This window comes from Hemitrygon akajei, chromosome 2 (genome assembly GCF_048418815.1).
Source record: "Hemitrygon akajei chromosome 2, sHemAka1.3, whole genome shotgun sequence".
Taxonomy (NCBI): Eukaryota; Metazoa; Chordata; class Chondrichthyes; order Myliobatiformes; family Dasyatidae; genus Hemitrygon; species Hemitrygon akajei.
In genome coordinates, this window is record NC_133125.1 from 67007089 (window position 1) to 67032997 (window position 25909).

General features: G+C 44.6%; 1 protein-coding gene across 1 annotated transcript; it reads right to left on the reverse strand.

The window, feature by feature from the left end:
* Positions 1-4393: 4393 nt before the first annotated feature.
* dusp4 (dual specificity phosphatase 4) lies at positions 4394-24889 on the reverse strand. Its single transcript, XM_073024351.1, has 4 exons — positions 24434-24889; positions 21282-21418; positions 16944-17163; positions 4394-5009 (listed from the first exon to the last, which is right to left on the reverse strand). Exons 1-4 carry the CDS (start codon positions 24792-24794, stop codon positions 4624-4626), a joined length of 1104 nt encoding a protein of 367 aa, XP_072880452.1. The 5' UTR covers positions 24795-24889; the 3' UTR covers positions 4394-4623.
* Positions 24890-25909: the final 1020 nt, after the last annotated feature.

Sequence of the window (25909 nt, forward strand, 5' to 3'; positions counted from 1 at the left end):
CTGAGTCAGCACATAGAGAGCTCAGAGAAACCCAGCAAACTGCCACAGACTTGGCAGGAAGTTGCTGGTGGGCAGACAGTGGGTGGACACATCAGTTACCTCAGAAACCACAGGACATGAGCAAAAACAAGCCACCTGCAATTCAGAGGGACAGCTTTAAGTCTTTTATCATGAGACATCTTTTTACTGATTTCATCTCCACAACAGATCTTCAAATACACAAGTAAATGTATGCTGGTGTTTTTTTCTCTCCTTGATTTCTGCTAGGTCCCAGTCTAATTGGGTCAGAAAAGGAGTAAACCGTGAAAGGAAACAAAGAGAGAAGCGAGGACGTGGATTTCCTAACTGTCCACTGCATGATTCATCAGTCAGGCACGTGGCAGCAGATTGGCATGAATTATCGATTTCAGGTCGTCTTCCACTCAGATGGTGTGAGTGTTGTATTTCATTCATTCATTCCAGATTTTTGTACAAAACCAGAATAAAGTCCCAGTATGATTTAACACTAGCAGAGAGATGCCTTCTGGAAGTTTATTGTGGAGAACTATTCTGGTAGCTTGCTTGAAGAGAAGGAATCTTGCATTAATCAGTTGTTGCAATATAAATACTGAGATAAACATTGGATTGCATGTAATTAGGCACTTGGCAAGGATCAATAACAAGAAGTTAGGATTAAGTGGAGCGGCTTATGTGAGTGAGTCAATGTTGGAGAGGGGAGTTGAAACTTTGGCTCATCGAGGCTCAAGAGAAAAGTAGGTCATAGGTAGATTTTTGTTGTTATTTATAGTTTCTTTCCTTCTTATTGCACATTTAGAGCAGTCAGACAGGATAGTGGAATGCTCCTTTTGTGGGACGTTGGAAGGCAGGGAGACCTCCAGTGTCCCTGACAACTTCACCTGCAAGAAGTGTATCCAGCTGCAGTTTCTAACAGAGTGCGTTAAGGAGCTGGAGCTGGAAATGGATGAACTGTGGATCATTCGGGAGGCTGAGGGGTTGATAGACAGGACATACAGGGAGGTAGTTACACCCAAGACGCAGCACACAGGTACCTGGGTGGCCGCCAAGGAGGGGAAAAGAGATAGGCAGCTAGTGCAGAGTACCCTGTGGTCAATCCCCTCAATAACAGGTATACCTCTTTGGATACTATTGGAGAGGGATGAACTAGCAGAGGAATGCCACAGCAGTTAAGTCTCTTTCACTGAGTCTGGCTCGGTGGCTCAGAAGGGAATGAGGGAGAAGAGGCAAGCTGTAGTGATAGAGGATTTGTTGGATAAAAAGGAATCTCTGTGGGCAAAAAAACAGGTTCCCAGAAGGTTTGTTGCCTCCCAGGTGCCAGGGTCAGGGACATCTCAGATTGAGTCCACAGTATTCTTAAGTGGGATGGTGAAGAGCCAAAGGTTGCAGTCCAGGTAGGTATCAATGACGTGGGTAGAATGGGTGATGAGCTTCTGCACAGGGAGTTCAGGAAGTTGGGTGTTAAGCTAAAGGACAGAACCACCAGATACGTGATCTCAGGATTGCTACCTATGCCATGAATTAGTGAAGCCAGAAGTAGAAAGATGATACAGTCTAGCATGTAACTAAGCAGTTGGTGCAGGAGGCAAGGCTTCAGATTTTTGGATCTTTGGGCTCTCTTCCAAGGAAAGTGTGATCTGTACTGAACAGTCGGCTTGCTGGTGTTGCATTGGGGGGGGGGGGGGGATGTGTGTGGGGGAGGGGGTGGTTTAAACTAGAGTTGCGGGGAGATGGGAATCAGAGTGCCAGATCAGATAGTGAAGTTGTTGTGGAGAAAGATGTTGTAAAGCCTACATACGAGGTCAGGAATCAAAAGGTTGAGTGTGGTGGCACTCATGTTCTGGGCTGCATATATTTCAGTGCAGGGGTATTGTAGGAAAAATGGATGAGCTTGGGGCATGGATCAGGACATGGAATGATGACATTGTAGCCAGTAGTGAGACTTGGTGGCAGGACTGGCAGCCTAATGTTCTGTGGTTCCTTTGTCTTAGACGTGATAAAGTGGGAAGGATTAAAGAGGGAGGGGTGGCAGGGAAAATGTCACGACAGTGCTCAGTCAATACAGACCGAAGAGCTCATTTAATGAGGCTTTATGGGTAGAACTTAAGAAAGGTATGACCACATTAATAGGATTGATCTATAGACCACCCAATAATCCGCAGGATTTAGAGCAGTACATTTATAGAGATCACAGACTGTTGCAAGAAACAAAAGGTTGTTATTGTAGGTGATTTTAACTTTGCATGTATTGATTGGGACTTCCATACTGTATAAGGGTTGGATGAGAAAGAGTTTATCAAATGTGTTCAAGAAAGTTTCCTTAATCAATACATAGAAATCCCAACTAGAGATGGTGTGAACTAGATCTCCTATTAGGGAATGAGACAGGGCAGATGACAAAAGTTTGCTTAGGGGAACACTTAATACCTAGTGATCATAATTGGGATTGAGAGGGATAATTAATCAGCCATTTTGAATGGCAGAGCAGACTCAAAGGGCTGAATGGCCTGATTTTGCTCCTAGATTTTTTGGTCTTAAAATGCCAATAGTTTCAGGGTAATTATGGAAAAGAAAAGGTCTGGTCCTCAGTTGAGATTCTAAATTGGAGAAAGGCCAATTTTGATGGCATCAAAAAGGATCTTGCAAGTGTGGATGGGGACAGGTTGTTTTCTGGCAAAGGTGTACTTGGTAAGTGGGAGGTGTTGAAAAGTGAAACTTTGAGAGTAGAGTTTGTATGCTCCTGTCGAAATAAAAGGCAAGAATAACAGGTTTTTGGGAAATACTGAGGCCCTGGTTAAGAAAAAGAAGGAGGTGCATGGCAGGTAGGAACAAATGAGGTTCTTGAGCACTGCAAGTAATGCAAGAGAACGCTTAAAAAGGAAATCAGGAGGGCTGAGAGAAGACAAGAGTTGCTTTAGCAGACAAAGTGAAGGAGCATCCTGAGGGCTTCTAAAGATATAGTAAGAGTAAATTGCAGTGGCTCAAGCAGAGATGTTTAAAACATCCTTAGCCATGGATGGGGTGCTGGAGGATTGGAGAATAGCTACTAATGTTTCATTGTTTGAGAAAAGCTCTAAGAATAAGCCAAGAAATTATAGGCCAGCAAGCCTAACATCACTAGTGGGAAAGTTATTGGAAGGTATTCTAAGGGACCAGATATTTAAGTATTTGGAGAGCCAGCGACTGATTAGGATTTGTGAACATGACTTTGTGCATGGTTATTCATATCTAATCAAACTTACGGAGTTTTTCGAGAAAGTTACCAGGAAAGATGAAGACAAGGCAGTAGATGTTGCCTACCTGGACTTTAGCAAGGTCTTTGACAAGGTCCCACATGGGAGGTTGGTCAAAATGTTTCAGTCACATGGCATTCAAGATGAGGTAGTAAACGGGATTAGACATTGGCTTTGTGGAGAAACCAGAGAGTGGGAGTAGATGGTTGCCTCTCTGACTGGAGGCCTGTGACTAGTGGAATTCTGCAAGGATCGGTGCTGGATCCATAGTTGTTTGCCATCTATGTCAATGATCTGGATGATAATGTGGTTAACTGGATCAGTAAATTTGCAGGTGACATCAAGACTGGGGATGTAGTGGACAGTGAGGAAGGCTATCAAAGCTTGCAGCGGGATCTGGACCAGCTGGAAAAGTAGGCTGCAGAATGGCAGATGGAACTAACACAGTGAGTAGTAGGACACTGAGGAATGTGGTAGAACAGATGGATCTGGGAATACAAATCCATAATTCCTTGAAAGTGGTGTCACAGGTGGAGAGGGTCGTAAAGAAAGCCTTTGGCACATTGGCCTTGAATCAAAGTATTGAGTACAGGAGATGGACAAACTGCTGAAATTGTATAAGACATTGGTGAGGCCTAATTTGGAGTAACGTGTGCAGTTTTGTTCACCTAACTACAGGAAAGATATCAATAAAGTTGAAAATTTACAAGGATGTTGCCAGGACTTGAGGATCTGAGTATTTGGAAAAGTTGAACAGATTAGGAGTTTATTCCCTAGGATGTGGAAGTTTGAGGGGAGATTTGATAGAGCTATACAGAATTGTGAAGGGAATAGATAAGGGAAATGCAACCAGGCTTTTTCCACTGACGTTGGGTGAGACTACAGCTAGAGGTCATGGGTTAAGGGTGAAAGGTGAAATGCTCAATGGAGGGTGGAACATCTTCACTCAGAGGGTGGTGAGAGTGTGGAACGAACTACCAGCGCAAGTCGTGGATATGGGGTCGATTTCAATATTCAAGAGAAATTTGGGTGAGAGAGGTGTGGATGGCTACCGTCTGGGTGCAGGTTGATGGATCGGCACAGACTAAATCGACCAAAAAGCCTGTTTCTGTGCTGTAGTATTCCATGGCTCTGTGACAAACTAGTTCATTAGAAAGTCAAACATCCTGTTTATTCAAAAGTGAATTGTAACTTATTGCAAAGAAATCCTTCCAGACTGAACAGTTCAGGCATGAAATGTTAAACTAGCCACTTTCAGTTCTAGGTCAATTTAAACTGTCCGTTCGTCTACAGTAAGTGGACAGATTGCTTAACACACTACTGGATTGGATGTTCAGTTAAATACAGTTTTTAAACGTAGACAAATCCTAGTCCTTCAGTAAGTTGGTGATGTGGTGATCGGATTGGGTAAGTAATTCAGATTATTTGGGGTTGAGTGAACACTGACAGACACAGGAAAGCTGAAGACGAACTGTGAGGTTGGGGTTGATGATGCCTTGTTCTGCTCTCTGAGAGCTCCTGAAGGACTGGCAGATTTTACAGAGCAGGAGGAGTTCAGGATCTGCGTCTCAAACTGTAGCAGCTGTCCCATGAAGCTAAAATTGGGTGAAATTATGCTCCGTCTCTCCTTAACAAACTGAAAGGCCTCTTCCAGCCGAACTCGTTTACTCATCATTAGATAGGCAAGGCAAATGGTGGCTGACCTTGAGATCCCAGCTTGGCAGTGGACCAGAATTCGGCCATCAACATTTTTGACAGAATCTGTAAATAGAAGACACAGCAGACACTGGGTAAAAAACACAGAAGAAAGAAACACTGAACACAATCAAAATGAAGAAATGTACACACTAGTCCAACCTGGAATTCATTTTCTATTTTTTATTCAGATTCAAATAAGTGAATAAGTTAATGCAAGTGAACCCAACCTCACAACAGTACAAGTTCACTCTCGAACATGCACATACCCTCACTACCCCAACACAACCTCACAACAGTACAAGTTCACTCTCGAACATGCACATACCCTCACTACCCCAACACAACCTCACAACAGTACAAGTTCACTCTCGAACATGCACATACCCTCACTACCCCAACACAACCTCACAACAGTACAAGTTCACTCTCGAACATGCACATACCCTCACTACCTCAACACAACCTCACAACAGTACAAGTTCACTCTCGAACATGCACATACCCTCACTACCTCAACACAACCTCACAACAGTACAAGTTCACTCTCGAACATGCACATACCCTCACTACCCCAACACAACCTCACAACAGTACAAGTTCACTCTCGAACATGCACATACCCTCACTACCCCAACACAACCTCACAACAGTACAAGTTCACTCTCGAACATGCACATACCCTCACTACCCCAACACAACCTCACAACAGCACGTTCACTCTCGAACATGCACATACCCTCACTACCTCAACACAACCTCACAACAGTACAAGTTCACTCTCGAACATGCACATACCCTCACTACCTCAACACAACCTCACAACAGTACAAGTTCACTCTCGAACATGCACATACCCTCACTACCCCAACACAACCTCACAACAGTACGTTCACTCTCGAACATGCACATACCCTCACTACCTCAACACAACCTCACAACAGTACAAGTTCACTCTCGAACATGCACATACCCTCACTACCCCAACACAACCTCACAACAGTACAAGTTCACTCTCGAACATGCACATACCCTCACTACCCCAACACAACCTCACAACAGTACGTTCACTCTCGAACATGCACATACCCTCACTACCCCAACACAACCTCACAACAGTACAAGTTCACTCTCGAACATGCACATACCCTCACTACCCCAACACAACCTCACAACAGCACGTTCACTCTCGAACATGCACATACCCTCACTACCCCAACACAACCTCACAACAGTACAAGTTCACTCTCGAACATGCACATACCCTCACTACCCCAACACAACCTCACAACAGTACAAGTTCACTCTCGAACATGCACATACCCTCACTACCCCAACACAACCTCACAACAGTACAAGTTCACTCTCGAACATGCACATACCCTCACTACCCCAACACAACCTCACAACAGCACGTTCACTCTCGAACATGCACATACCCTCACTACCCCAACACAACCTCACAACAGTACAAGTTCACTCTCGAACATGCACATACCCTCACTACCCCAACACAACCTCACAACAGCACGTTCACTCTCGAACATGCACATACCCTCACTACCCCAACACAACCTCACAACAGTACAAGTTCACTCTCGAACATGCACATACCCTCACTACCCCAACACAACCTCACAACAGCACGTTCACTCTCGAACATGCACATACCCTCACTACCCCAACACAACCTCACAACAGTACAAGTTCACTCTCGAACATGCACATACCCTCACTACCCCAACACAACCTCACAACAGCACGTTCACTCTCGAACATGCACATACCCTCACTACCCCAACACAACCTCACAACAGTACAAGTTCACTCTCGAACATGCACATACCCTCACTACCCCAACACAACCTCACAACAGCACGTTCACTCTCGAACATGCACATACCCTCACTACCCCAACACAACCTCACAACAGTACAAGTTCACTCTCGAACATGCACATACCCTCACTACCTCAACACAACCTCACAACAGTACAAGTTCACTCTCGAACATGCACATACCCTCACTACCCCAACACAACCTCACAACAGCACGTTCACTCTCGAACATGCACATACCCTCACTACCCCAACACAACCTCACAACAGTACAAGTTCACTCTCGAACATGCACATACCCTCACTACCCCAACACAACCTCACAACAGTACAAGTTCACTCTCGAACATGCACATACCCTCACTACCCCAACACAACCTCACAACAGTACAAGTTCACTCTCGAACATGCACATACCCTCACTACCCCAACACAACCTCACAACAGTACAAGTTCACTCTCGAACATGCACATACCCTCACTACCCCAACACAACCTCACAACAGCACGTTCACTCTCGAACATGCACATACCCTCACTACCTCAACACAACCTCACAACAGCACGTTCACTCTCGAACATGCACATACCCTCACTACCCCAACACAACCTCACAACAGTACAAGTTCACTCTCGAACATGCACATACCCTCACTACCTCAACACAACCTCACAACAGTACAAGTTCACTCTCGAACATGCACATACCCTCACTACCCCAACACAACCTCACAACAGCACGTTCACTCTCGAACATGCACATACCCTCACTACCCCAACACAACCTCACAACAGTACAAGTTCACTCTCGAACATGCACATACCCTCACTACCCCAACACAACCTCACAACAGTACAAGTTCACTCTCGAACATGCACATACCCTCACTACCCCAACACAACCTCACAACAGTACAAGTTCACTCTCGAACATGCACATACCCTCACTACCCCAACACAACCTCACAACAGTACAAGTTCACTCTCGAACATGCACATACCCTCACTACCCCAACACAACCTCACAACAGTACAAGTTCACTCTCGAACATGCACATACCCTCACTACCCCAACACAACCTCACAACAGTACAAGTTCACTCTCGAACATGCACATACCCTCACTACCCCAACACAACCTCACAACAGTACAAGTTCACTCTCGAACATGCACATACCCTCACTACCCCAACACAACCTCACAACAGTACAAGTTCACTCTCGAACATGCACATACCCTCACTACCTCAACACAACCTCACAACAGTACAAGTTCACTCTCGAACATGCACATACCCTCACTACCCCAACACAACCTCACAACAGTACAAGTTCACTCTCGAACATGCACATACCCTCACTACCCCAACACAACCTCACAACAGTACGTTCACTCTCGAACATGCACATACCCTCACTACCCCAACACAACCTCACAACAGTACAAGTTCACTCTCGAACATGCACATACCCTCACTACCCCAACACAACCTCACAACAGCACGTTCACTCTCGAACATGCACATACCCTCACTACCCCAACACAACCTCACAACAGTACAAGTTCACTCTCGAACATGCACATACCCTCACTACCCCAACACAACCTCACAACAGTACAAGTTCACTCTCGAACATGCACATACCCTCACTACCCCAACACAACCTCACAACAGTACAAGTTCACTCTCGAACATGCACATACCCTCACTACCCCAACACAACCTCACAACAGTACAAGTTCACTCTCGAACATGCACATACCCTCACTACCCCAACACAACCTCACAACAGTACAAGTTCACTCTCGAACATGCACATACCCTCACTACCCCAACACAACCTCACAACAGTACGTTCACTCTCGAACATGCACATACCCTCACTACCCCAACACAACCTCACAACAGTACAAGTTCACTCTCGAACATGCACATACCCTCACTACCCCAACACAACCTCACAACAGTACAAGTTCACTCTCGAACATGCACATACCCTCACTACCTCAACACAACCTCACAACAGTACAAGTTCACTCTCGAACATGCACATACCCTCACTACCCCAACACAACCTCACAACAGTACAAGTTCACTCTCGAACATGCACATACCCTCACTACCCCAACACAACCTCACAACAGTACGTTCACTCTCGAACATGCACATACCCTCACTACCCCAACACAACCTCACAACAGTACAAGTTCACTCTCGAACATGCACATACCCTCACTACCCCAACACAACCTCACAACAGTACAAGTTCACTCTCGAACATGCACATACCCTCACTACCTCAACACAACCTCACAACAGTACAAGTTCACTCTCGAACATGCACATACCCTCACTACCCCAACACAACCTCACAACAGTACAAGTTCACTCTCGAACATGCACATACCCTCACTACCCCAACACAACCTCACAACAGTACGTTCACTCTCGAACATGCACATACCCTCACTACCCCAACACAACCTCACAACAGTACAAGTTCACTCTCGAACATGCACATACCCTCACTACCCCAACACAACCTCACAACAGTACAAGTTCACTCTCGAACATGCACATACCCTCACTACCCCAACACAACCTCACAACAGTACAAGTTCACTCTCGAACATGCACATACCCTCACTACCCCAACACAACCTCACAACAGTACAAGTTCACTCTCGAACATGCACATACCCTCACTACCCCAACACAACCTCACAACAGTACAAGTTCACTCTCGAACATGCACATACCCTCACTACCCCAACACAACCTCACAACAGTACAAGTTCACTCTCGAACATGCACATACCCTCACTACCTCAACACAACCTCACAACAGTACAAGTTCACTCTCGAACATGCACATACCCTCACTACCCCAACACAACCTCACAACAGTACGTTCACTCTCGAACATGCACATACCCTCACTACCCCAACACAACCTCACAACAGTACAAGTTCACTCTCGAACATGCACATACCCTCACTACCCCAACACAACCTCACAACAGTACAAGTTCACTCTCGAACATGCACATACCCTCACTACCTCAACACAACCTCACAACAGTACAAGTTCACTCTCGAACATGCACATACCCTCACTACCCCAACACAACCTCACAACAGTACAAGTTCACTCTCGAACATGCACATACCCTCACTACCCCAACACAACCTCACAACAGTACAAGTTCACTCTCGAACATGCACATACCCTCACTACCCCAACACAACCTCACAACAGTACAAGTTCACTCTCGAACATGCACATACCCTCACTACCCCAACAAAAATCTAACCCATCCCAACATAAACCAAACACAAGTGTGATCTCTGGATTTCTACACGTACCACATGCTAGTGAGGCCAGAAATAGGAAGATAATACAGCTCAACACGTGGCTAAGGAGATGGTGCAGGAGAGAGGACTGTAGGTTCCTGGATCATTGGGCTCTCTTCCAGGGAAGGTGGGACTTATCCAGATGGAATAGTTTGTACCTGAACTGGAGAGGGGCTAATATCCCTATGGGAAGTTTTGTTAGCACTTCACCAGAGGGGGGTGAGGTTGAGCTAGAGCAGCAAGGAGTTGGGAACAAGACCGCCAGAGCAGATAGTGGAGTAGTTGTGGGGAAAAATGTTGTTAAGCCTGCATATAAAGGCAGGAATGAAAAGGTTAAGCACAGCAGGACTAATGTTCTGAGTTGCATCCTTTTCAATGCAAGGGGTATTGTAGGAAAGGCAGATGAGCTTAGATCATGGGTCAGCATGTGGAGTTATGACATTGCTGCCATGAGTGAAATTTGGTTGCAGGAGGGATGGACTGGCAGCTACTGCAGTGTTCCAGGGTTCCATTGCTTTAGGCACGGACTAAATGGGCAGGGGGCATTAAAGGGGAGGTGTGGCATTACTAGTTAGGGAAAATGACACGGCAGAGCTCAGACAGTCAGACTGGAAAGCTCATCTAGCTGAGGAATAAGAAATTGATGACCTTGTTAATAGGATTATGTTATAGACCAGCAAGATTTAGAGGAGCAAATTTGTAGGAAGATTGCAGACAGTTTCAAGAAACATAAGGTTGTGATAGTAAGTGATTTTAACTTTCCACATATTGACTGGAACTCCAAAACTGTGAAAGAGCTGGATGGGGTAGAAGTGCTCAGCAAAGTTCCCTTAATCAATATACATATAGTGGTCCCAGCTAGAGAGAGACTGGATCTCCTATTAGGAAACAAGACAGCGTTTTGGATTTGACAGAAGTTTTGGATCTAAGGATCATAATGCCATTAGTTTCAATTATGGAAAAGGATAGATCTAGTCCTTGAGTTGAGATTCTAATCTGGAGAAAGGCCAAATTGAATGGTATCAGAGAGGATCTGACAAGTGTGGTTTGGGACAGATAGTTTCAGGCAAAGGTGTGCTTGGTAAATGAAAGTTTGACGGTACAAAGTTTGTACATTCCTGTCAGAATGAAAAGCAAGTATTTAGGGACCCCTGGCTAATAAGGAGGAGGAGTATAACAGATGAAGTTAGATAGGTACTTACGAAATATAAAAATGTATAAGAAATGCAAGAAGGAAATCAGGAAAGCCGAAAGAAGACATGAGGCTGCTCTAGCAGACAAGGTGAAGGGGAATCCCAAGGGCTTCTACAGACAAGAGGAAATGGATAGCAAGGGACAAAGTTGGTCCTCTTGAAGATCACATGGTGATCTATACATGGAGCTGCAAGAGATGGTGGATATCTTAAATGGATTTTTTGCATCTCTATTTACTCAGGAGACAGACACAGAGGCTTTTGAAGTGAGAGAACACAGCAGTGAGGTCCTGGACTGCATCCAGATTACAGAGGAGGAGCTGCTTCAGGTCTTGAGACAAATTAGGGTGGATAAATCCTCAGAGTCACAACCATGGACTCTACCATGGGTCTGGATGCCCTTGCGGGCGAACTGTTGAATGGTGTCAGCAATTACGCTCACGAGTATGCATGTTAGTGTTTTATTGTGGTGGTATTTAACTCCCTTCCTCTTCTTTCAGTCTTGTCAAGGCTTGAGCAGAAGCACAGAAATATCAACACTCCCTACTTACCTTTGTTCTTGTTCCAGGAAAGGATACAAACATTTACATTGATTCTGTGAAGCAGTATTTATTTAGTGTTAAGTTACTGCAGTGTTGGTATTAGCTTTCAGTTTGATAGTTTTAATTAATGGCCCTGTTGGACTTGCGCTTATTGTTTGCAGGTGAAAGGCCTTCAGTTCTGCACAGTTCTTACCAAAAGTCAGTGAACTGTTCATCTGATTCAGTGTCTCTCCCTCTGGACGTGGACCCTAACTTCACACAGGGTCTGACAAGGTGTTCCTTTGGACCTTGCAGGGGCTCTAGTAGAGGTATTTAAAATGTTCTTGGGCATGGGTGATGTTCTAGAGGATTGGAGGATAGCAAATGTTTTCCCGTTGTTTCAGAAAGGCTCTAAGAATATGCCGAAAATTAAAGGGACTTCAGTAGTGGGAAATTTATTTAAAGGTATTCCAAGGGAGCAGATACTGTGTATATGTATTTGGATAAACAGGGACCGATGAGGGATAGTGAACATGGCCTTGTGCGTGATAGGTCGGGTCTAAACCATTTTATAGAGTTTTTTGAGGAAGTTACCAAGAAAGTTGATGAACAAAAGGCAGTAGATGTTGTCTACATGGATTTTGGCAAGGCATGTGGCAAGGTCCCACATGGGAGGATGGTCATGAAGGTTCAGTCACTTGGCATTCAGAATTATGTAGTATTTAGGATTAGATAGTGGCTTCACTGGAGAACCAGAGAGGGGTGGTAGAGGGTTGCCTCTCTGACTGGAGACCTGTGACTAGTGGAGTGCCGCAAGGGTCTGTGCTGAGTCTATTGTTGTTTGTCATCTATATCAACAATCTGGATGATAATGTAATGAACTGGATCAGCATATTTGTGGATAACACTAAGGTTGGGGGGTATAGTTGACAGCGAGGAATGCTATCAAAGCTTGCAACAAAATCTGGACCAGTTGGAAAAATGGGCTCAAAATTGGCAGACAATTGTGATATATTGAGAGGACAAAACAGGGTCGGACTTACACGGTGAACAGTAGGGTACTGAGGAGGGCTGTAGAACAGAGGGTCCTGGAAATACAGTTCCATAATTCCTTGAAAGTGGTGTCACAGGTCATAAAGATAGCTTCTGGTACATTGGCCTTCATAAATCAAAGTATTAAGTACAGGAGTTGGGATGTTATGTTGAAGCTCTACAAGATGTTGGTGAGACCTAATGTGGAATATTGTGTGCAGTTCTGCTCATCAACCTACAGAAATGATATAAGAGTGCAGAGAAAATTGACAAGGATGTTGCCAGGAACTTGACATCTGAGTTATAGGGAAAGTTGAATAAGTTAGGACTTTATTCCCTGAAGTCTATGAGAATGAGGGGGGATTTTCTAGAGATAGACAAAATTATGAGGGGTATTCAAGCAGTCTTTTTCCACTGAGGTTGGGCAAGAACTAGAGGTCATGGTTTAAGGGTGAGGGGTGAAATTTAAGGGGAACATGAGGGGGACCGTCACTCAGAGGGTGGTAAGAGATTGCAACCAGTGGAAGTGATGGGTGTTGGTTCAATTTCAACAATCAAGAGAAATTTGGATAGGTACATAGATCGGGGGCTATGGTCCAGGTGCAGGGTGATATGTCTAGCCAACATAATAGTTTGGCACAGACTAGATGGGCTGAAGGGCCTGTTCATGCGCTGTAGTGTTCTAGCTCTCTATGGCAAATCCAGGAAGGAGCTTATTAACATGCTGTCAGAAATTTCCCTTAATGTCAGCAAAACAAAAGAGCTGATCATTGACTTTAGGAAGGTGGGCAGTGCACGTGCTCCTGTTTACATCAATGGTGCTGAGGTCAGGATGGTTTAGAGATTCAAGTTCCTAGGAGTGAACATCACTTGTGCAGGCCCAACTACATATGTGCCACAGACAAGAAAACTCCATTGTGCTTTTACTTCCTTAAGAGGCATATCCCTGTTGACCTTTAATTTTCATTGAGGCATTCTTGCTGGATGTATCATGGTTTGGTACAGCAAATGCACTGCCCAGGATGGCAAGAAACGGCAAAGTTGTGGTCATAACTCAGCACATCATGAAATCCAGGACTCTGTCCATACTTCTCACTGCCTCAGTAAATCAACCAAAATATTTAAATATCTCACCCACCCTGGACATTCTTATCCCTTCTCTCATTGAGCAAAAGATACCAAGGTCTGAAACTTGGTGGTGTGTGGTTAAGGACAGCTTCTACCCTGCTGTTACAAGACAATTGAATGGTTTCCTAGTTTGATAAAATGGACTCTTGTCCTCACAATCTATCCTGTTATGACATTACACTTTATTCCTTTAGCCAGAGGGAGGTGAATTTGGGGAATTTATTACCACATGCAGCTGTGGTGACCAGGTTGTTGGGTGTATTTAAGGCAGAGCTTGATAGGTTCTTGATTGAACACGGCATCAAAGATTACAGGGAGAAGGCCGGGGAGTGGGGCTGAGGAGGGGAAAAAAAGGATCAGCCATAATTGAATGGTGGAGCAGACTCGATGGGCCAATCGCCTAATTCTGCTCCTATATCATGTGGTTTTATGTATTGCTCATTTGTCTGTAGCTGTTACACTTTATTCTGCATTCTGTTGTTGCTTTACCTTGTTCTCAGTGCACTGTGTAATGAATGGATCTGCATGAACAGTATGCAAGACAAGCTTTTCACTATATCTTGGGTTTTTGTGACAAAACCAACATAAGGCCACCCCATCCCATCACTCACCCCATTATTGTGCCCACAAGCAATAATTCTGTCATAGAGCACCATGACATAGAAACAGGCCCCATGGCCCATGCAATCTGGTCTCCTGCCAAGTCCCGTCTACCAGAACCCAGACCACAGCACTCCACACCCCTCTCGTCCATGCACCTTTCCAAACTTTCCTTAAATGTTGCAATTGAGTTCATGTCTACCTCATCCACTGGCAGCTTGTTCCACATTCACACCAGCCTCTGAATGAAGAAGAAACCCTCAGATTTTCCTTAAATATTTCACCTTTCACCCTTAACTTGTGACCTCTAGTTCTAGTCTCACCCAACCTGAGCCAGCTAGCATTCACCCAGTCTAGACCCCTCAAAATTTTTCATACCTCTATAGGATCTCCCCACATTCTCCTGTACTCCATTAAATGAAGTCCTAACCTTGCCCTATAACTCAGGTCCTGAAGTCTCAGCAACATTCTTGTAAGTTGTCCCTGCATTTTTTCAAGCTTACTGATATCTTTCTGATGTACGGGTCAACAGAACTGTCCAGTAATGTGATATTACGAGACTTTCTTTGAAACAATTTACAAGTAATTCTTTTTGAAAATAATACAAGGTGTGAAGTGGGTCCTAATCATTGGGATTTGTACAGGAATTGTCTATTACTGTCAATCAGATCTGCAGACAGATTGCTAATAAAGTTCTATGCATTCCTTAGTGAATTTGTGATCTTTACTGGACCATGGATTATCCAATGGTCAATATCCTACCTAAAATTACACAATCTTTGTGTCTATGAAAATTTCCTCTTCCCTTATTCAAGTTATTTCTATTGATTGACAGGCACTTGCTGGTTTAAATGTCAACCAACGTGCTGAGCCAGATGGGTTAAAAGTAGCACATTCAGGGATGTGTGGAAGAAAATTAGTGATCTTCTCGCAGATATTTTTGGATTTCCATATAATTATTGTATATTATCCAAGGATTAAAGATATGGACAACATATGTGATTCCAATTTGCCAAAAGGAATAAAGAAAATAACGAAACAGCCGTTAGCTCCATGTTGAAAGTTCCTCAGAGAATTTAACAAAACATCAACATTGATTATGACACACAGCAGTTTATCTCAATAGCTTTTGGCTACATGTAAACAGGAGACCTTGTGTACATCACACCCAAATGTAAAATTGAAATTAAACATCAGGAGCTTATAGATCTCAGAAACAAGAATGTGTTGAAGAAGAAACTAAATATGATGAACAATTATTGGTAAAGGTGCAGATTGGTGTGATCCAGTGAAAGGTGGATTAGACCCAAGCGACTGAATGGAAGATTCCTGTAGTCAGCAATTTTTTTTTTTGCCTCAGATTCACTTGTAATAATTTTTATTCTAATTCTTTTTATTGGCAGCCATTTAAAAATGTATTAGCAAATATATCCTATTAATGAAAGTGTTTAGCATGATGGCCTTCATCAGTCAGAGTGCTGGGATGTAATATTGTACAAAGCATCAGTGCCACTGCACTTGGAGTATTGGGTACCGTTTTGGTTACCACAGTAAAAGAAAGATTGTTAAAATGGAAAGAGTGTGAAGAATATTTGAAAGATGCTGCTAGATTCTGAGTTATAAGGAGACATGGGGCACACTAAGACATTATTCCTTGAAATGTAGGAGATTGAAGGATGTAAAAGCATAAGTGGTACAGATAGAATGAATGCACATAGTCTTTTTCCAAGAGCAGGGGAGCTAAAAACTAGAAGGGCATAGGTGGAATGAGAGGTGAAAGATTTAAAATGGACCTGGGCAGCAATTTTTTAAAGCAGAGGGTGGTGTGTAATTTGAATGAGCTGCCAGAGAGAGTGGTTCAGGTAGGTACAGTAACAACATCTAAAGAAAGTGGTTGAGTAGTAATGGTTTAGAGATCCATTTGCCAAAGATGAGGAAGTGGGACGAACTTGATGGTTTGCATGGTTGACATGAATGAACAGGGCCAAAGCATCTATTTCCACTTGGCAGAGCTCCAAGACAAAATAGATCTCACTACAGTCCATTGAACAGAACTTTGCACGAAAGTCAAGAAGAAACACCCCAGATTCCGTAAAAGGCTGAACGATCATGGACTGCTCCTTTATATAAATAATGCTCATGGCCCCAAGTTCCTGTACCAACACCAAATATGTGGACTTGAAGGACAATGCTCTCTGTAACGAATCAAACTGGAATGCAATAACTTGGAAACAATGATATTTAATGTCAATCACTAAGTTACTGACAATTGAAAGGAAAGATGGGGAAAGAGTAATATACAGTGAAATACAATTATTGGAATCTTTCCTACCAATGTACTCTATTGCTTCCATGAACCAGAAACTGATGTCTGTTTTCTGGTTGTCCTCCACTGGAATGCATTTATACTGATAATGATCCTCAAAATGGTTTGGACAGTTGGAAGAGACATTCAGGAGAGCTGTAATCCCCATTGCGTCGAGCGTGTCCCTTTTTGAAGCATGATGTGCACTTCCGAGATAAAGGAAAGGAAGAATTTCCACTGGACCACCCTATAATTAAATGTAAAGTTTAGTATTTAACTGTAGTCACCACAATAACAGTAATCTATTGTACAGGAGTGATCTTCCACACCTATTCTCCATTTCTTGACAGATGCTGTGAGGCAACAAGGCTCTCATTGCATTACCTCATTCAGGAATATTGGCTCTGATTTATGAATGACCTTATCATATCTCAACCAATGGCAAAAACACTTATTCTGTACGTAATAAAACTGGCTTGGTCTTTCACAAGATAAGCAGAGTATTTTCTGTATTTAAGTCTTCATCAGTATTCGTTCTTATAGATTTTGCCGGGGGGGGGGGGTGGGGGCTTGTTGCTTTGACACCCATCGCCTTCACAATGTCCAGATCATAAGACTGAACTTGCTGGCTGAGACCCACCCCAATCCAGTCATCCGGTTCCTTCCTGGTGCCAGGACCTTGCTTGGCATAATCTAGTCATGAGGGCAGCCACAAAACTACAAAGGAAACTTTGACAGATGGCAAAGCCACTCTCCCATCTTTCCCACCAATCCAAGTTATCAGCCAAGGAATTGCTAGAATTAACAAGCAAGGCTCAACCATCAGGACTTTACACTGAAGTTAATCCTATTGTTTAGACAAGTTCTAGGCATTATCATTTGGACATACAGTATCTACTTAAAACAACATGCATGTTGAGTTATTTCATTTTAGAGACTTGATAGATTTTGTTGGATGTACATCATGATTTTGTTTGATATATACAGTATGTGACTGAATGGTCTACTCAGTGTATTTCCTCCTGTAATCCAGTAATTACTTCTACTCCAACTTAACTCCTGTACCCATACATCCATTTAAAGTAGCATAACTCTGCCTCATTCTTGACTGTCTCAGATGTCCTTTCTTTCCTACACTTACTCCTCCAGAAATATCAATCCTAAACAGAAAACTGTCCAATGTAGGTGGGTGGGTTAGCAAGTTTGCAGTTGATATCAAGATTGGTGGAGTTGCGGATAATGTAGAAGACTGGCAAAGAATACAGTGGGACATAAATCAGCTGCAGATATGGGCAGAGAAATGGCAGATGGAACTTAGCCCAGATAAATGTGAGGCGTTGCATATTTCTAGGACAAATGCAAGGAGACAGTACATTGTTAAGGGAAAGATCCTGAATAGTGTTGCTGAGCAGAGAGATCTTGGGGTCCAAGTTCATAGCTCCTTGAAAGTGGCTACACAGTTTGATAGGTAAGTTAAGAAAGCTTATGGAATGCTTGCTTTTATTAGTCGAGGTCAATTGAGTTCAAAAGTCAGGAGGTTATGTTGCAACTTTATAAAACTCTGGTTCAGCCACATCTGGAGTGTTGCACACAGTTCTGGTTGCCCCACTGTATGAAGGATGTTAAGGCTTTGGAGAGGGTGCAGGAGGTTTATCATTATGCTGTCTGGTTTAGAGGGTATGTGCTGACATAAGAGGCTGGTGAAACTTGTTTTCTTTGGAGTGACAACAGCTGAGGGGAGATCTGATAGAGGCTTAGAAGATTATGAGAAGCACAGATAGAGTAGACAGGGATAATTATTTCCCAGGAGAGAAATGTCTGATACCAGAGGGCATGCATTGGAGATAAAAGGAGATGTCAGGGTTAAAAGATTTTTTACTCAGAGAGTGGTGGATGCCTGGAATGTGCTGCCTGGCATGGTGGAAGAGTTAAATACATCAGAGGTTTTTATGAGCTACATGAATGTGAGGAGGAAGGAGGGATATGGACATTGTGTAGGTAGGAGAGACTAGTTTTTGGTTGTTTTTGATTCACTTTTTAGCTGGTTTGGCACAACACTGTGAGCTGAAGGGCCTGTTCCTGTGCTGTACTGATCTATGCTCTATGTTGATCCAGACTCAGTCATGCATTGCACTGTAAATCAGTGGAGTAGATGTAGAGGGGATTTCAACCCCAGACAGTTGAGACCTTTCTCTGCTGCTAGAGAAAAGAAAATGGGAGAAGCTGGCCCAGGGAACAAATCTTATTTTTTCATGCTACCTCCCAACAGAGTAATCTCATTAGTCACATTTTCTCTCTCATTACCTCACTGCCTACCCTCCACTGACTGTCAATACTTCTCACTGCTTGAGTAAAGCAGCCAAGATAATCAAACACTCCACCCACTCTCTTCTCCCCCATCCCATTGGGCAGAGGATACAAATTCTTGGAATCACATACTACCAGACTCAAGGACAGTGTCTATTCCCGCTGCTATAAGACTATTTAACAAGCCCTTGGTGCAATAAGTTGGACTCATCCTCACTAACTTTCTCATTATGGCCTTGCAGCTCGTTGTCTGCCTGCACTGCACTTTCTCTGTGACCATCACTTTGCTCTGCATTGCTTTCCTCAATGTACTGATGTAATTGAGTGATCTGTGCAAAACAATGATTTTTCACTGTACCCTGGTACATGTGACAATAAGAAACCAATTTACCCTGTAGTCCTACAAGTTACTTGGTTTCACATGGCTATTAACCCCCTTTGATTCTTTTACCCATCACCTGCATTAAGAGGTAATTTTAAAAGCCAGCTAAATGGCTTAGGGTTGTGCAGGGAAAGTTGACGAAGTTGTGGAAGCTCACATAATCAGAGGACAACGTGCAAACTCCACACACCGAGTACCTGAGCTCAGGAGCTGTGAAACAACCAGGAGCCTGCTACAGCTTTCCTCTGCCCCATTCCAGTACCACCTAACAAGGAGGGCATCAGAATGACTTGGCGAAAACACGGAAACATTTTGAGTTCATGTCACAGGTGGCACCTTACAATGTTTTCATAAAGTTAAGGAAAAACCTTCTGACATGAAACACTTGGTTGTTCTGACAGGGGGACGTGAATAAAAAAAGTAACTAATATCATTAATTAATTCACAATAAATATGATTTATTAAACATTAATGAAACCTCCATAGCTTAATTTGGCTTTGATTTTCATTGTATACTTTAGGTGAGGAATAGGGAATGATTTACTTGGGCATTTTCTGGAGACGGGTGTGTTTACCGGAAGACATGGGAGCAGAACTACACCGTTCTACCCATCAAGTCAGCTCCATCATTCCACCATGGCTGATCTATTATCCCTCTCAATTCCATTCTCCCGCCTACTCCCCATTACCTTTCATGTCCTTACTAATGAAGAACCTATCAATCGCTGTTTTAAATATATCCTAGTGACTTGGCCTCCACACACACGGTGACAATGAGTTCCACAGATTCACCACCCTTTGGCTAAAGAAAATTTTCCTCATCTGTTCTAAAGGGACGTTCTTCTATTCTGAGGCTGTGCCCTCTGGCCCTAGACTCCTCCACTATAGGAAACATCCTCTCCACGTCCACTCTGTCTCAACCTTTCAATATTCAATCGGTTTCAATGAGATCCTTCAACCCCATTCTCCTAAACTCCGGTGAATACAGGCCCAGAGCATAGATTAATCCTTTTATGTCTGTAAACTTTAACGCTTACAGTGAGGTCAAACCTTCACTGCCGCTGTACTTGCAGACTATGTCTCAGATGTTAACTTTGGTTGAGTGGGTGGCACAGATTTCGTCCAAGACAGAGGTATGAGCACATGATTTACACTAAACTACAGTGTACTATTAAGAGTGCTACCTTTTAGTTCTGATTGTAACATCTTCACATGGAGGAAATCCTGTTCAATATTCGCCCCAAAACTAACATCTGAAATAGGCTTTCCAGCAATTCCACAGCGATGCTTGAGGGACCTTGCTCAACCAAATTAACCCCAACATTCCCAGAGCATTTCATTGGTTGTGAGGAACTTTGGGAACTCCCGAGGATGTGAAATTTGGTGCATAATTGCAGGCCCACTGTTAGGCTGCAAGATGACCAGCCACGCAAGAGGTGGCAGAGGTAACTTTGTATCCATGTCAGTTATTTACCCTTTATGTCTCTTAGCAACATGGATGAAGGGTCATCACTGCTAACAAACAGTTACGAATATCAAAACAAGGATTAGCTCATAACAAGTTGTTTGGGAGAAAGAATTTTCACAAGTCAGACATAAAACTTCCACTGCATTCAATATCTGGGATGAAGGAAGGACTGAAATGACAGGCAGTGACACTGAGAGGTTGGGGCTACCTGGTCATGCACTGGAGTCCCACAGGCATTCAGGCTTGTTTCCGGGGATTCGATGATGGACACTGTCGAGATTCCAGGTGGACGTTTTGCTTTTACACAGAACTCGGGATATTCTGAAGAAAATCTCTCATATCCTCCTGCTCGTAAAGAAACAGATTTTTATGATATGTGCCAGTTGCTGTAGTTTTGTGAATTCAATATAGTTCACAAGGCTGATGGGATCTGGTAACATTAATCCCCACAGTTCAAAAACACAAAGAGCTTGAAATATGTTCTGGGTATTACCTGCATTACACTTATAAAAGGGCCTCTCACACAGAGAATCCACTAATTGTGGGTGTTCAAATCCAGTTGACTGACACTTGAAAAGAGCGAGATGATGTGAGTCAGCAAACTGGAGAGCCTCTTGGAGCAGGGTGGACGGAGCAGTGTGAGAAAACCTCAGGGTCCTGTTGAACTGAGGCTTTAGAAATCTCCTTTGAACAGGGCTGACCATGTGGCCTGATCTGCTCCTGGTGTTGGCAAATCGCTTGGGTAAACTTGATGCCAGTCTGGGCAGGAATGAGACCTGTGCTTGCAGTAAATGAGCCAAGGTGCCACAGGCAAGTCTGGTCCACTCCAGTTCTCCCAGCACACGTGGGCACTCTGGTTTTATGTTGCTCCTGGGGCTATTGCAGAAGAGGCAGACAGTCCAAACTGAATGATTCAGTGGTGCCACTTCCCCCTGGGATGAGCCAACAGCTTTCCCCAGATTCTGGACCCAGTGAGTGCTGGCCATTTCTGTTTGGTGCTGGCTGAAGGGCATCATCAATTTTCCATTAGTTGGAAGTTTTGGCTGACTAAAAATGGCAATTTAAGATATAGTAATCAAAATATTCAAAATCAATATCATATATGGTTAACATCCAATATTTGTGGTGAAGGTGCATTGAAATGTTTATGATGTTGATATTGCCTTCTTCATTGAAGTATGTTCCACACCATTAGTGTTAGACATCTTGTGTGCAGATATCAGTACCGGGTGGGAAAGAGAATAAAGAAGTTCTGTAGCGATATTCTAGTCTTTCAACGATTGAGTTACTTGAAGATGTTCCAACACATTTGTTTACCCTGACAGAATGAGCATGTTGTCAAACGCAATTAGAAAACCTGGAAGTTAAGGTGCTGCGTAAAGTGATCTCTGAAAATCTACGCTTTTGATTTATTATTATGCGATTAAAATGTCGTGAAGCTAAAGTTGAGACTCTCCCCACCTCTGAGGAAAGGGACAAAGACGGTGAACACATCATCAAGAGTGGTCTGGGTTCCAAGCCAGGAGTGAGGCTGAGGTGACAGGTAATCGGCCTGAAATATTACAGAGTATCTAGTCCTCTCCCCTCGTGAGCTGAAAGAATGTTGTGCTGACGAATTATATTTCAGCTAAATTAGTTTTACAAAGCACTGGAAACTAGAAATCTCTGTGAGTGCAGAGAACAGGTGGGAATGGAACTCGCCGCGGAAGGAGAGTGCAACAGGCTTTTCTCCAGCAGAAACGTGGAAGCATGCTCCCCCCACCCCCGGCAAGCATGAGCGGCTGAAACTTGCTTCCATGTGGGATATTTAAAACTATATTGACGTATAGTCAAGCGTAGAGGAAGGGGAAAGGACGGGGGATGGGGAGCCTGGAGAAGTGCGAGGAGCACGGTCTGTTTCTGTGCTGTGGGTGATCATTTTTATAAATGAAGGCAGATTGGGATTTAACATGGAATAAGCGAGCCTTGATGGGCCCAGCTGGCAGTTTTGGGATGATCAGCAGCAGATGGACTGATACTTCGGAAGAAGCTGCATTCATCATCAACCAGATACAAAGTTCAGCGGCCCCACACACACAGCCGCACAATATGCACGTGTCTGGCTTGGGGAGGACAGGCTCACTCATCTGAAAGGTAAACATTCAATAAGCTGCGGAATTTGAGACACCCCCTAAACAAACGGCGACAGAGTCACACTTTTCAATGAAGTCCCAGGCGGGACTGAATCACATCCTTGCATTGCCAGTAATTAACAGCCTGATGTCACCGCGTTCTTCCGCCAACCGTTTGGTTGCAAATAGTTGCAACTTCTCTGCACAAATACATAATTTAACAGTGGACCAACTCAGTGTGTGCATATAGAAACGTCCGGGGTTTTAAACACGCCATAAAAGGCACAGCGCGAAAAATCCCGTTTGCGAATGAGGTGAGCGGTTGCTGTGATTTGCGGCATTGCGCAGTGTGGCGCGCTGTGTTGTGTTTGCTCGGAGCTCCTTACTGAGATGTGGGCAAATGCCATCGATGACAGCGCCGAGTTTGTGATGGGCAAGGTGGTTTGGGCGGTATAAGGGAGGAAGGGTTTCTGCCAAGTGTGATTAAAAGCTGTAAGGACGCCAGAATCTACTTGTAGCCACTATTGCCCATCTGCCATTCAGCCTGTGCTACAGACGATGTGGAGGCCCTACCACAAGGGATCCCGCACAACTGCCCGGAAAAACACCGACAAGGAGCCGGACCTGGGACATCCAGAATGACCCCCCTCCATCTATTGCTGTTTCTTCTGATTTTTTCTTCGCTAAATTTACACGTTTCCTGTTAATGTGCGGTCGCATATTTAAAATAAAACTATTCGTAACGCTACCGGCGATACACTCGCTTACACAAACTGAAACCCGCACTGGGGCGATCAAACTGAGAGAGAAGCAAGTTTCCATGAAAATGTTGCTGCTATCGAGAAGGAGTGGCCTCGTGAGATGTCACAAATTTACCAGCTATCCTATAACCTATATCATTGATGCAAGTACTGTAGTAACGTGGTACGTTTATCACGTTTATTATTGATTATTACTGACCTTATATATTTTGACATTAGCGGAGGCACCAGAGTAAATGCCATGAAAAAACTTAGTATTAGCAGCAGTTACTGATATCAGCGCCAACGTTGCAGTCGTGGATCCAGTGTCAACCCACAACACCAACACCAACACCAACACCAAACTGAAGGCCACGAGCTGTGCACTCCGAGCGCCGCAAACGCTACCTTAGAGCCGGGCTGCTTCCCAACGCTAGATCCAGTTCAGATCTCTCCTACGGTAGGGAAGAGCGGCGGGTGGGGGAAGCTGTTGCTGATATAAACCTTACCCGCTAGGAAGTAGATGTGCGTTGGGCAGAAGGCTGCCGACAGTGCACTGAGGACAGTGTTGACGGTGCTGTCGTGCCGGACTAGGTCAAATTGAGGGCTCCTTTCGTCGTATAAGACGAGGGCGGAGTAAAAGCCAGCTTGAAGCCGGCCGCGGGGCTCGTCGGCCGGGATGATGTGTTGTAGAGTGACGGAGCCCTTGGCTCTGCGTTTTACGATGGTGTTACAGCGGACGTTGAGGGAGCCGCTGATGTGGTGGGCACTGTATGCCAGGAACGATCTGCAGTCCAAGACCAAGCACTTACGGCCGTGTTGTCTCAGTAACCGCTTCACCTGACTGCACTCCACATCCGACACCTCCATCCTCAGTACGCAGCTACCCGAAGCCTTGGGCTTGTAAAACAACAAAACAGAAGCCGTGCCTGAGCGTCGCTGTAAATTCCCGGGAGAGGACTGGCCACTCCTCCCGCTCATCTTATGAATGGAGCGCGGCTCCGAGCCTTGTATGGACAATGACGTGTCATCACGGGGCAGCTTGGCGCTGGCACCGTACTCCACTCTTACTCCAAGTCAGTCCCACTTTATGAACAATCAGAAACTGTCAGATTCTGGCAACATCAGGGAGAGGTGGTATCAGATGTGCGGCAAATCTCCACACGGCAATTACCAAAGACAGGGAGACAATGGTTGAAACCTGACCTCGGGAGCAGTCTGCACATTCTCCCCGTCACTGTGCGTTTCCCGCGGGTGCCCTGGTTTCCTCCCACGTCCCAACTGGGTGTACTGGACACTGCAAATTGCCTCTGGTATACAGCCGAGTGGTCGAATCTGGGAGGGGAGAGGTTGAGTGGAGAATATAACAGAGACGAAAAATCCAAGCACACACATAAAGTGCCGGTGGAACTCAGCAGGCCAAGCGCATCCATGGAAGAGAGTGAACCGTCGACATCTCGGACCGGCTAACCATGCATGCTTCTGTGCCACGGGTTTGGCTGATTAGATAATCTGCGTAAACGAGCAGACGTACCTAATAAAGTGGCCACTAAATGTATATACAGAAAGGTCCCGCAAGATCACGAAGGATCCCACCCACCTGCTCATGGACAGTTTGTCCCGCTCCCATCAGGGAAACGTTCACACCAGGACCAGTAGACTCAAAAACCGTGACTTCCTCTAAGCAGTCAGGCTGATCAACACCTCCACCCATAAACACACCCCACCACCACTACCTACACATCAGCCACTCCCCTCCACACCCCACACTCCCCATCCCCCACCCACCGCCACTTTACCATTACAATCCATAAACACACCCCACCACCACTACCTACACATCAGCCACTCCCCTCCACACCCCACACTCCCCATCCCCCACCCACCGCCACTTTACCATTACAATCCATAAACACACCCTACCACCACTACCTACACATCAGCCACTCCCCTCCACACCCCACACTCCTCATCCCCCACCCACC

What these genes read in the sequence shown, in the direction of transcription:
- dusp4 (XM_073024351.1), bottom strand. Translation starts at nt 24,794, where the DNA reads ATGGAGGTGTCGGATGTGGAGTGCAGTCAGGTGAAGCGGTTACTGAGA. An exon ending in GCACATCTACTTCCTAGCGG is followed by an intron (nt 21,419 to 24,433) that starts GTAAGGTTTATA and finishes CTTTACGAGCAG; the next exon opens with GAGGATATGAGAGATTTTCT. An exon ending in GGAAGCAATAGAGTACATTG is followed by an intron (nt 5,010 to 16,943) that starts GTAGGAAAGATT and finishes TTCTATTTACAG; the next exon opens with ATTCTGTCAAAAATGTTGAT.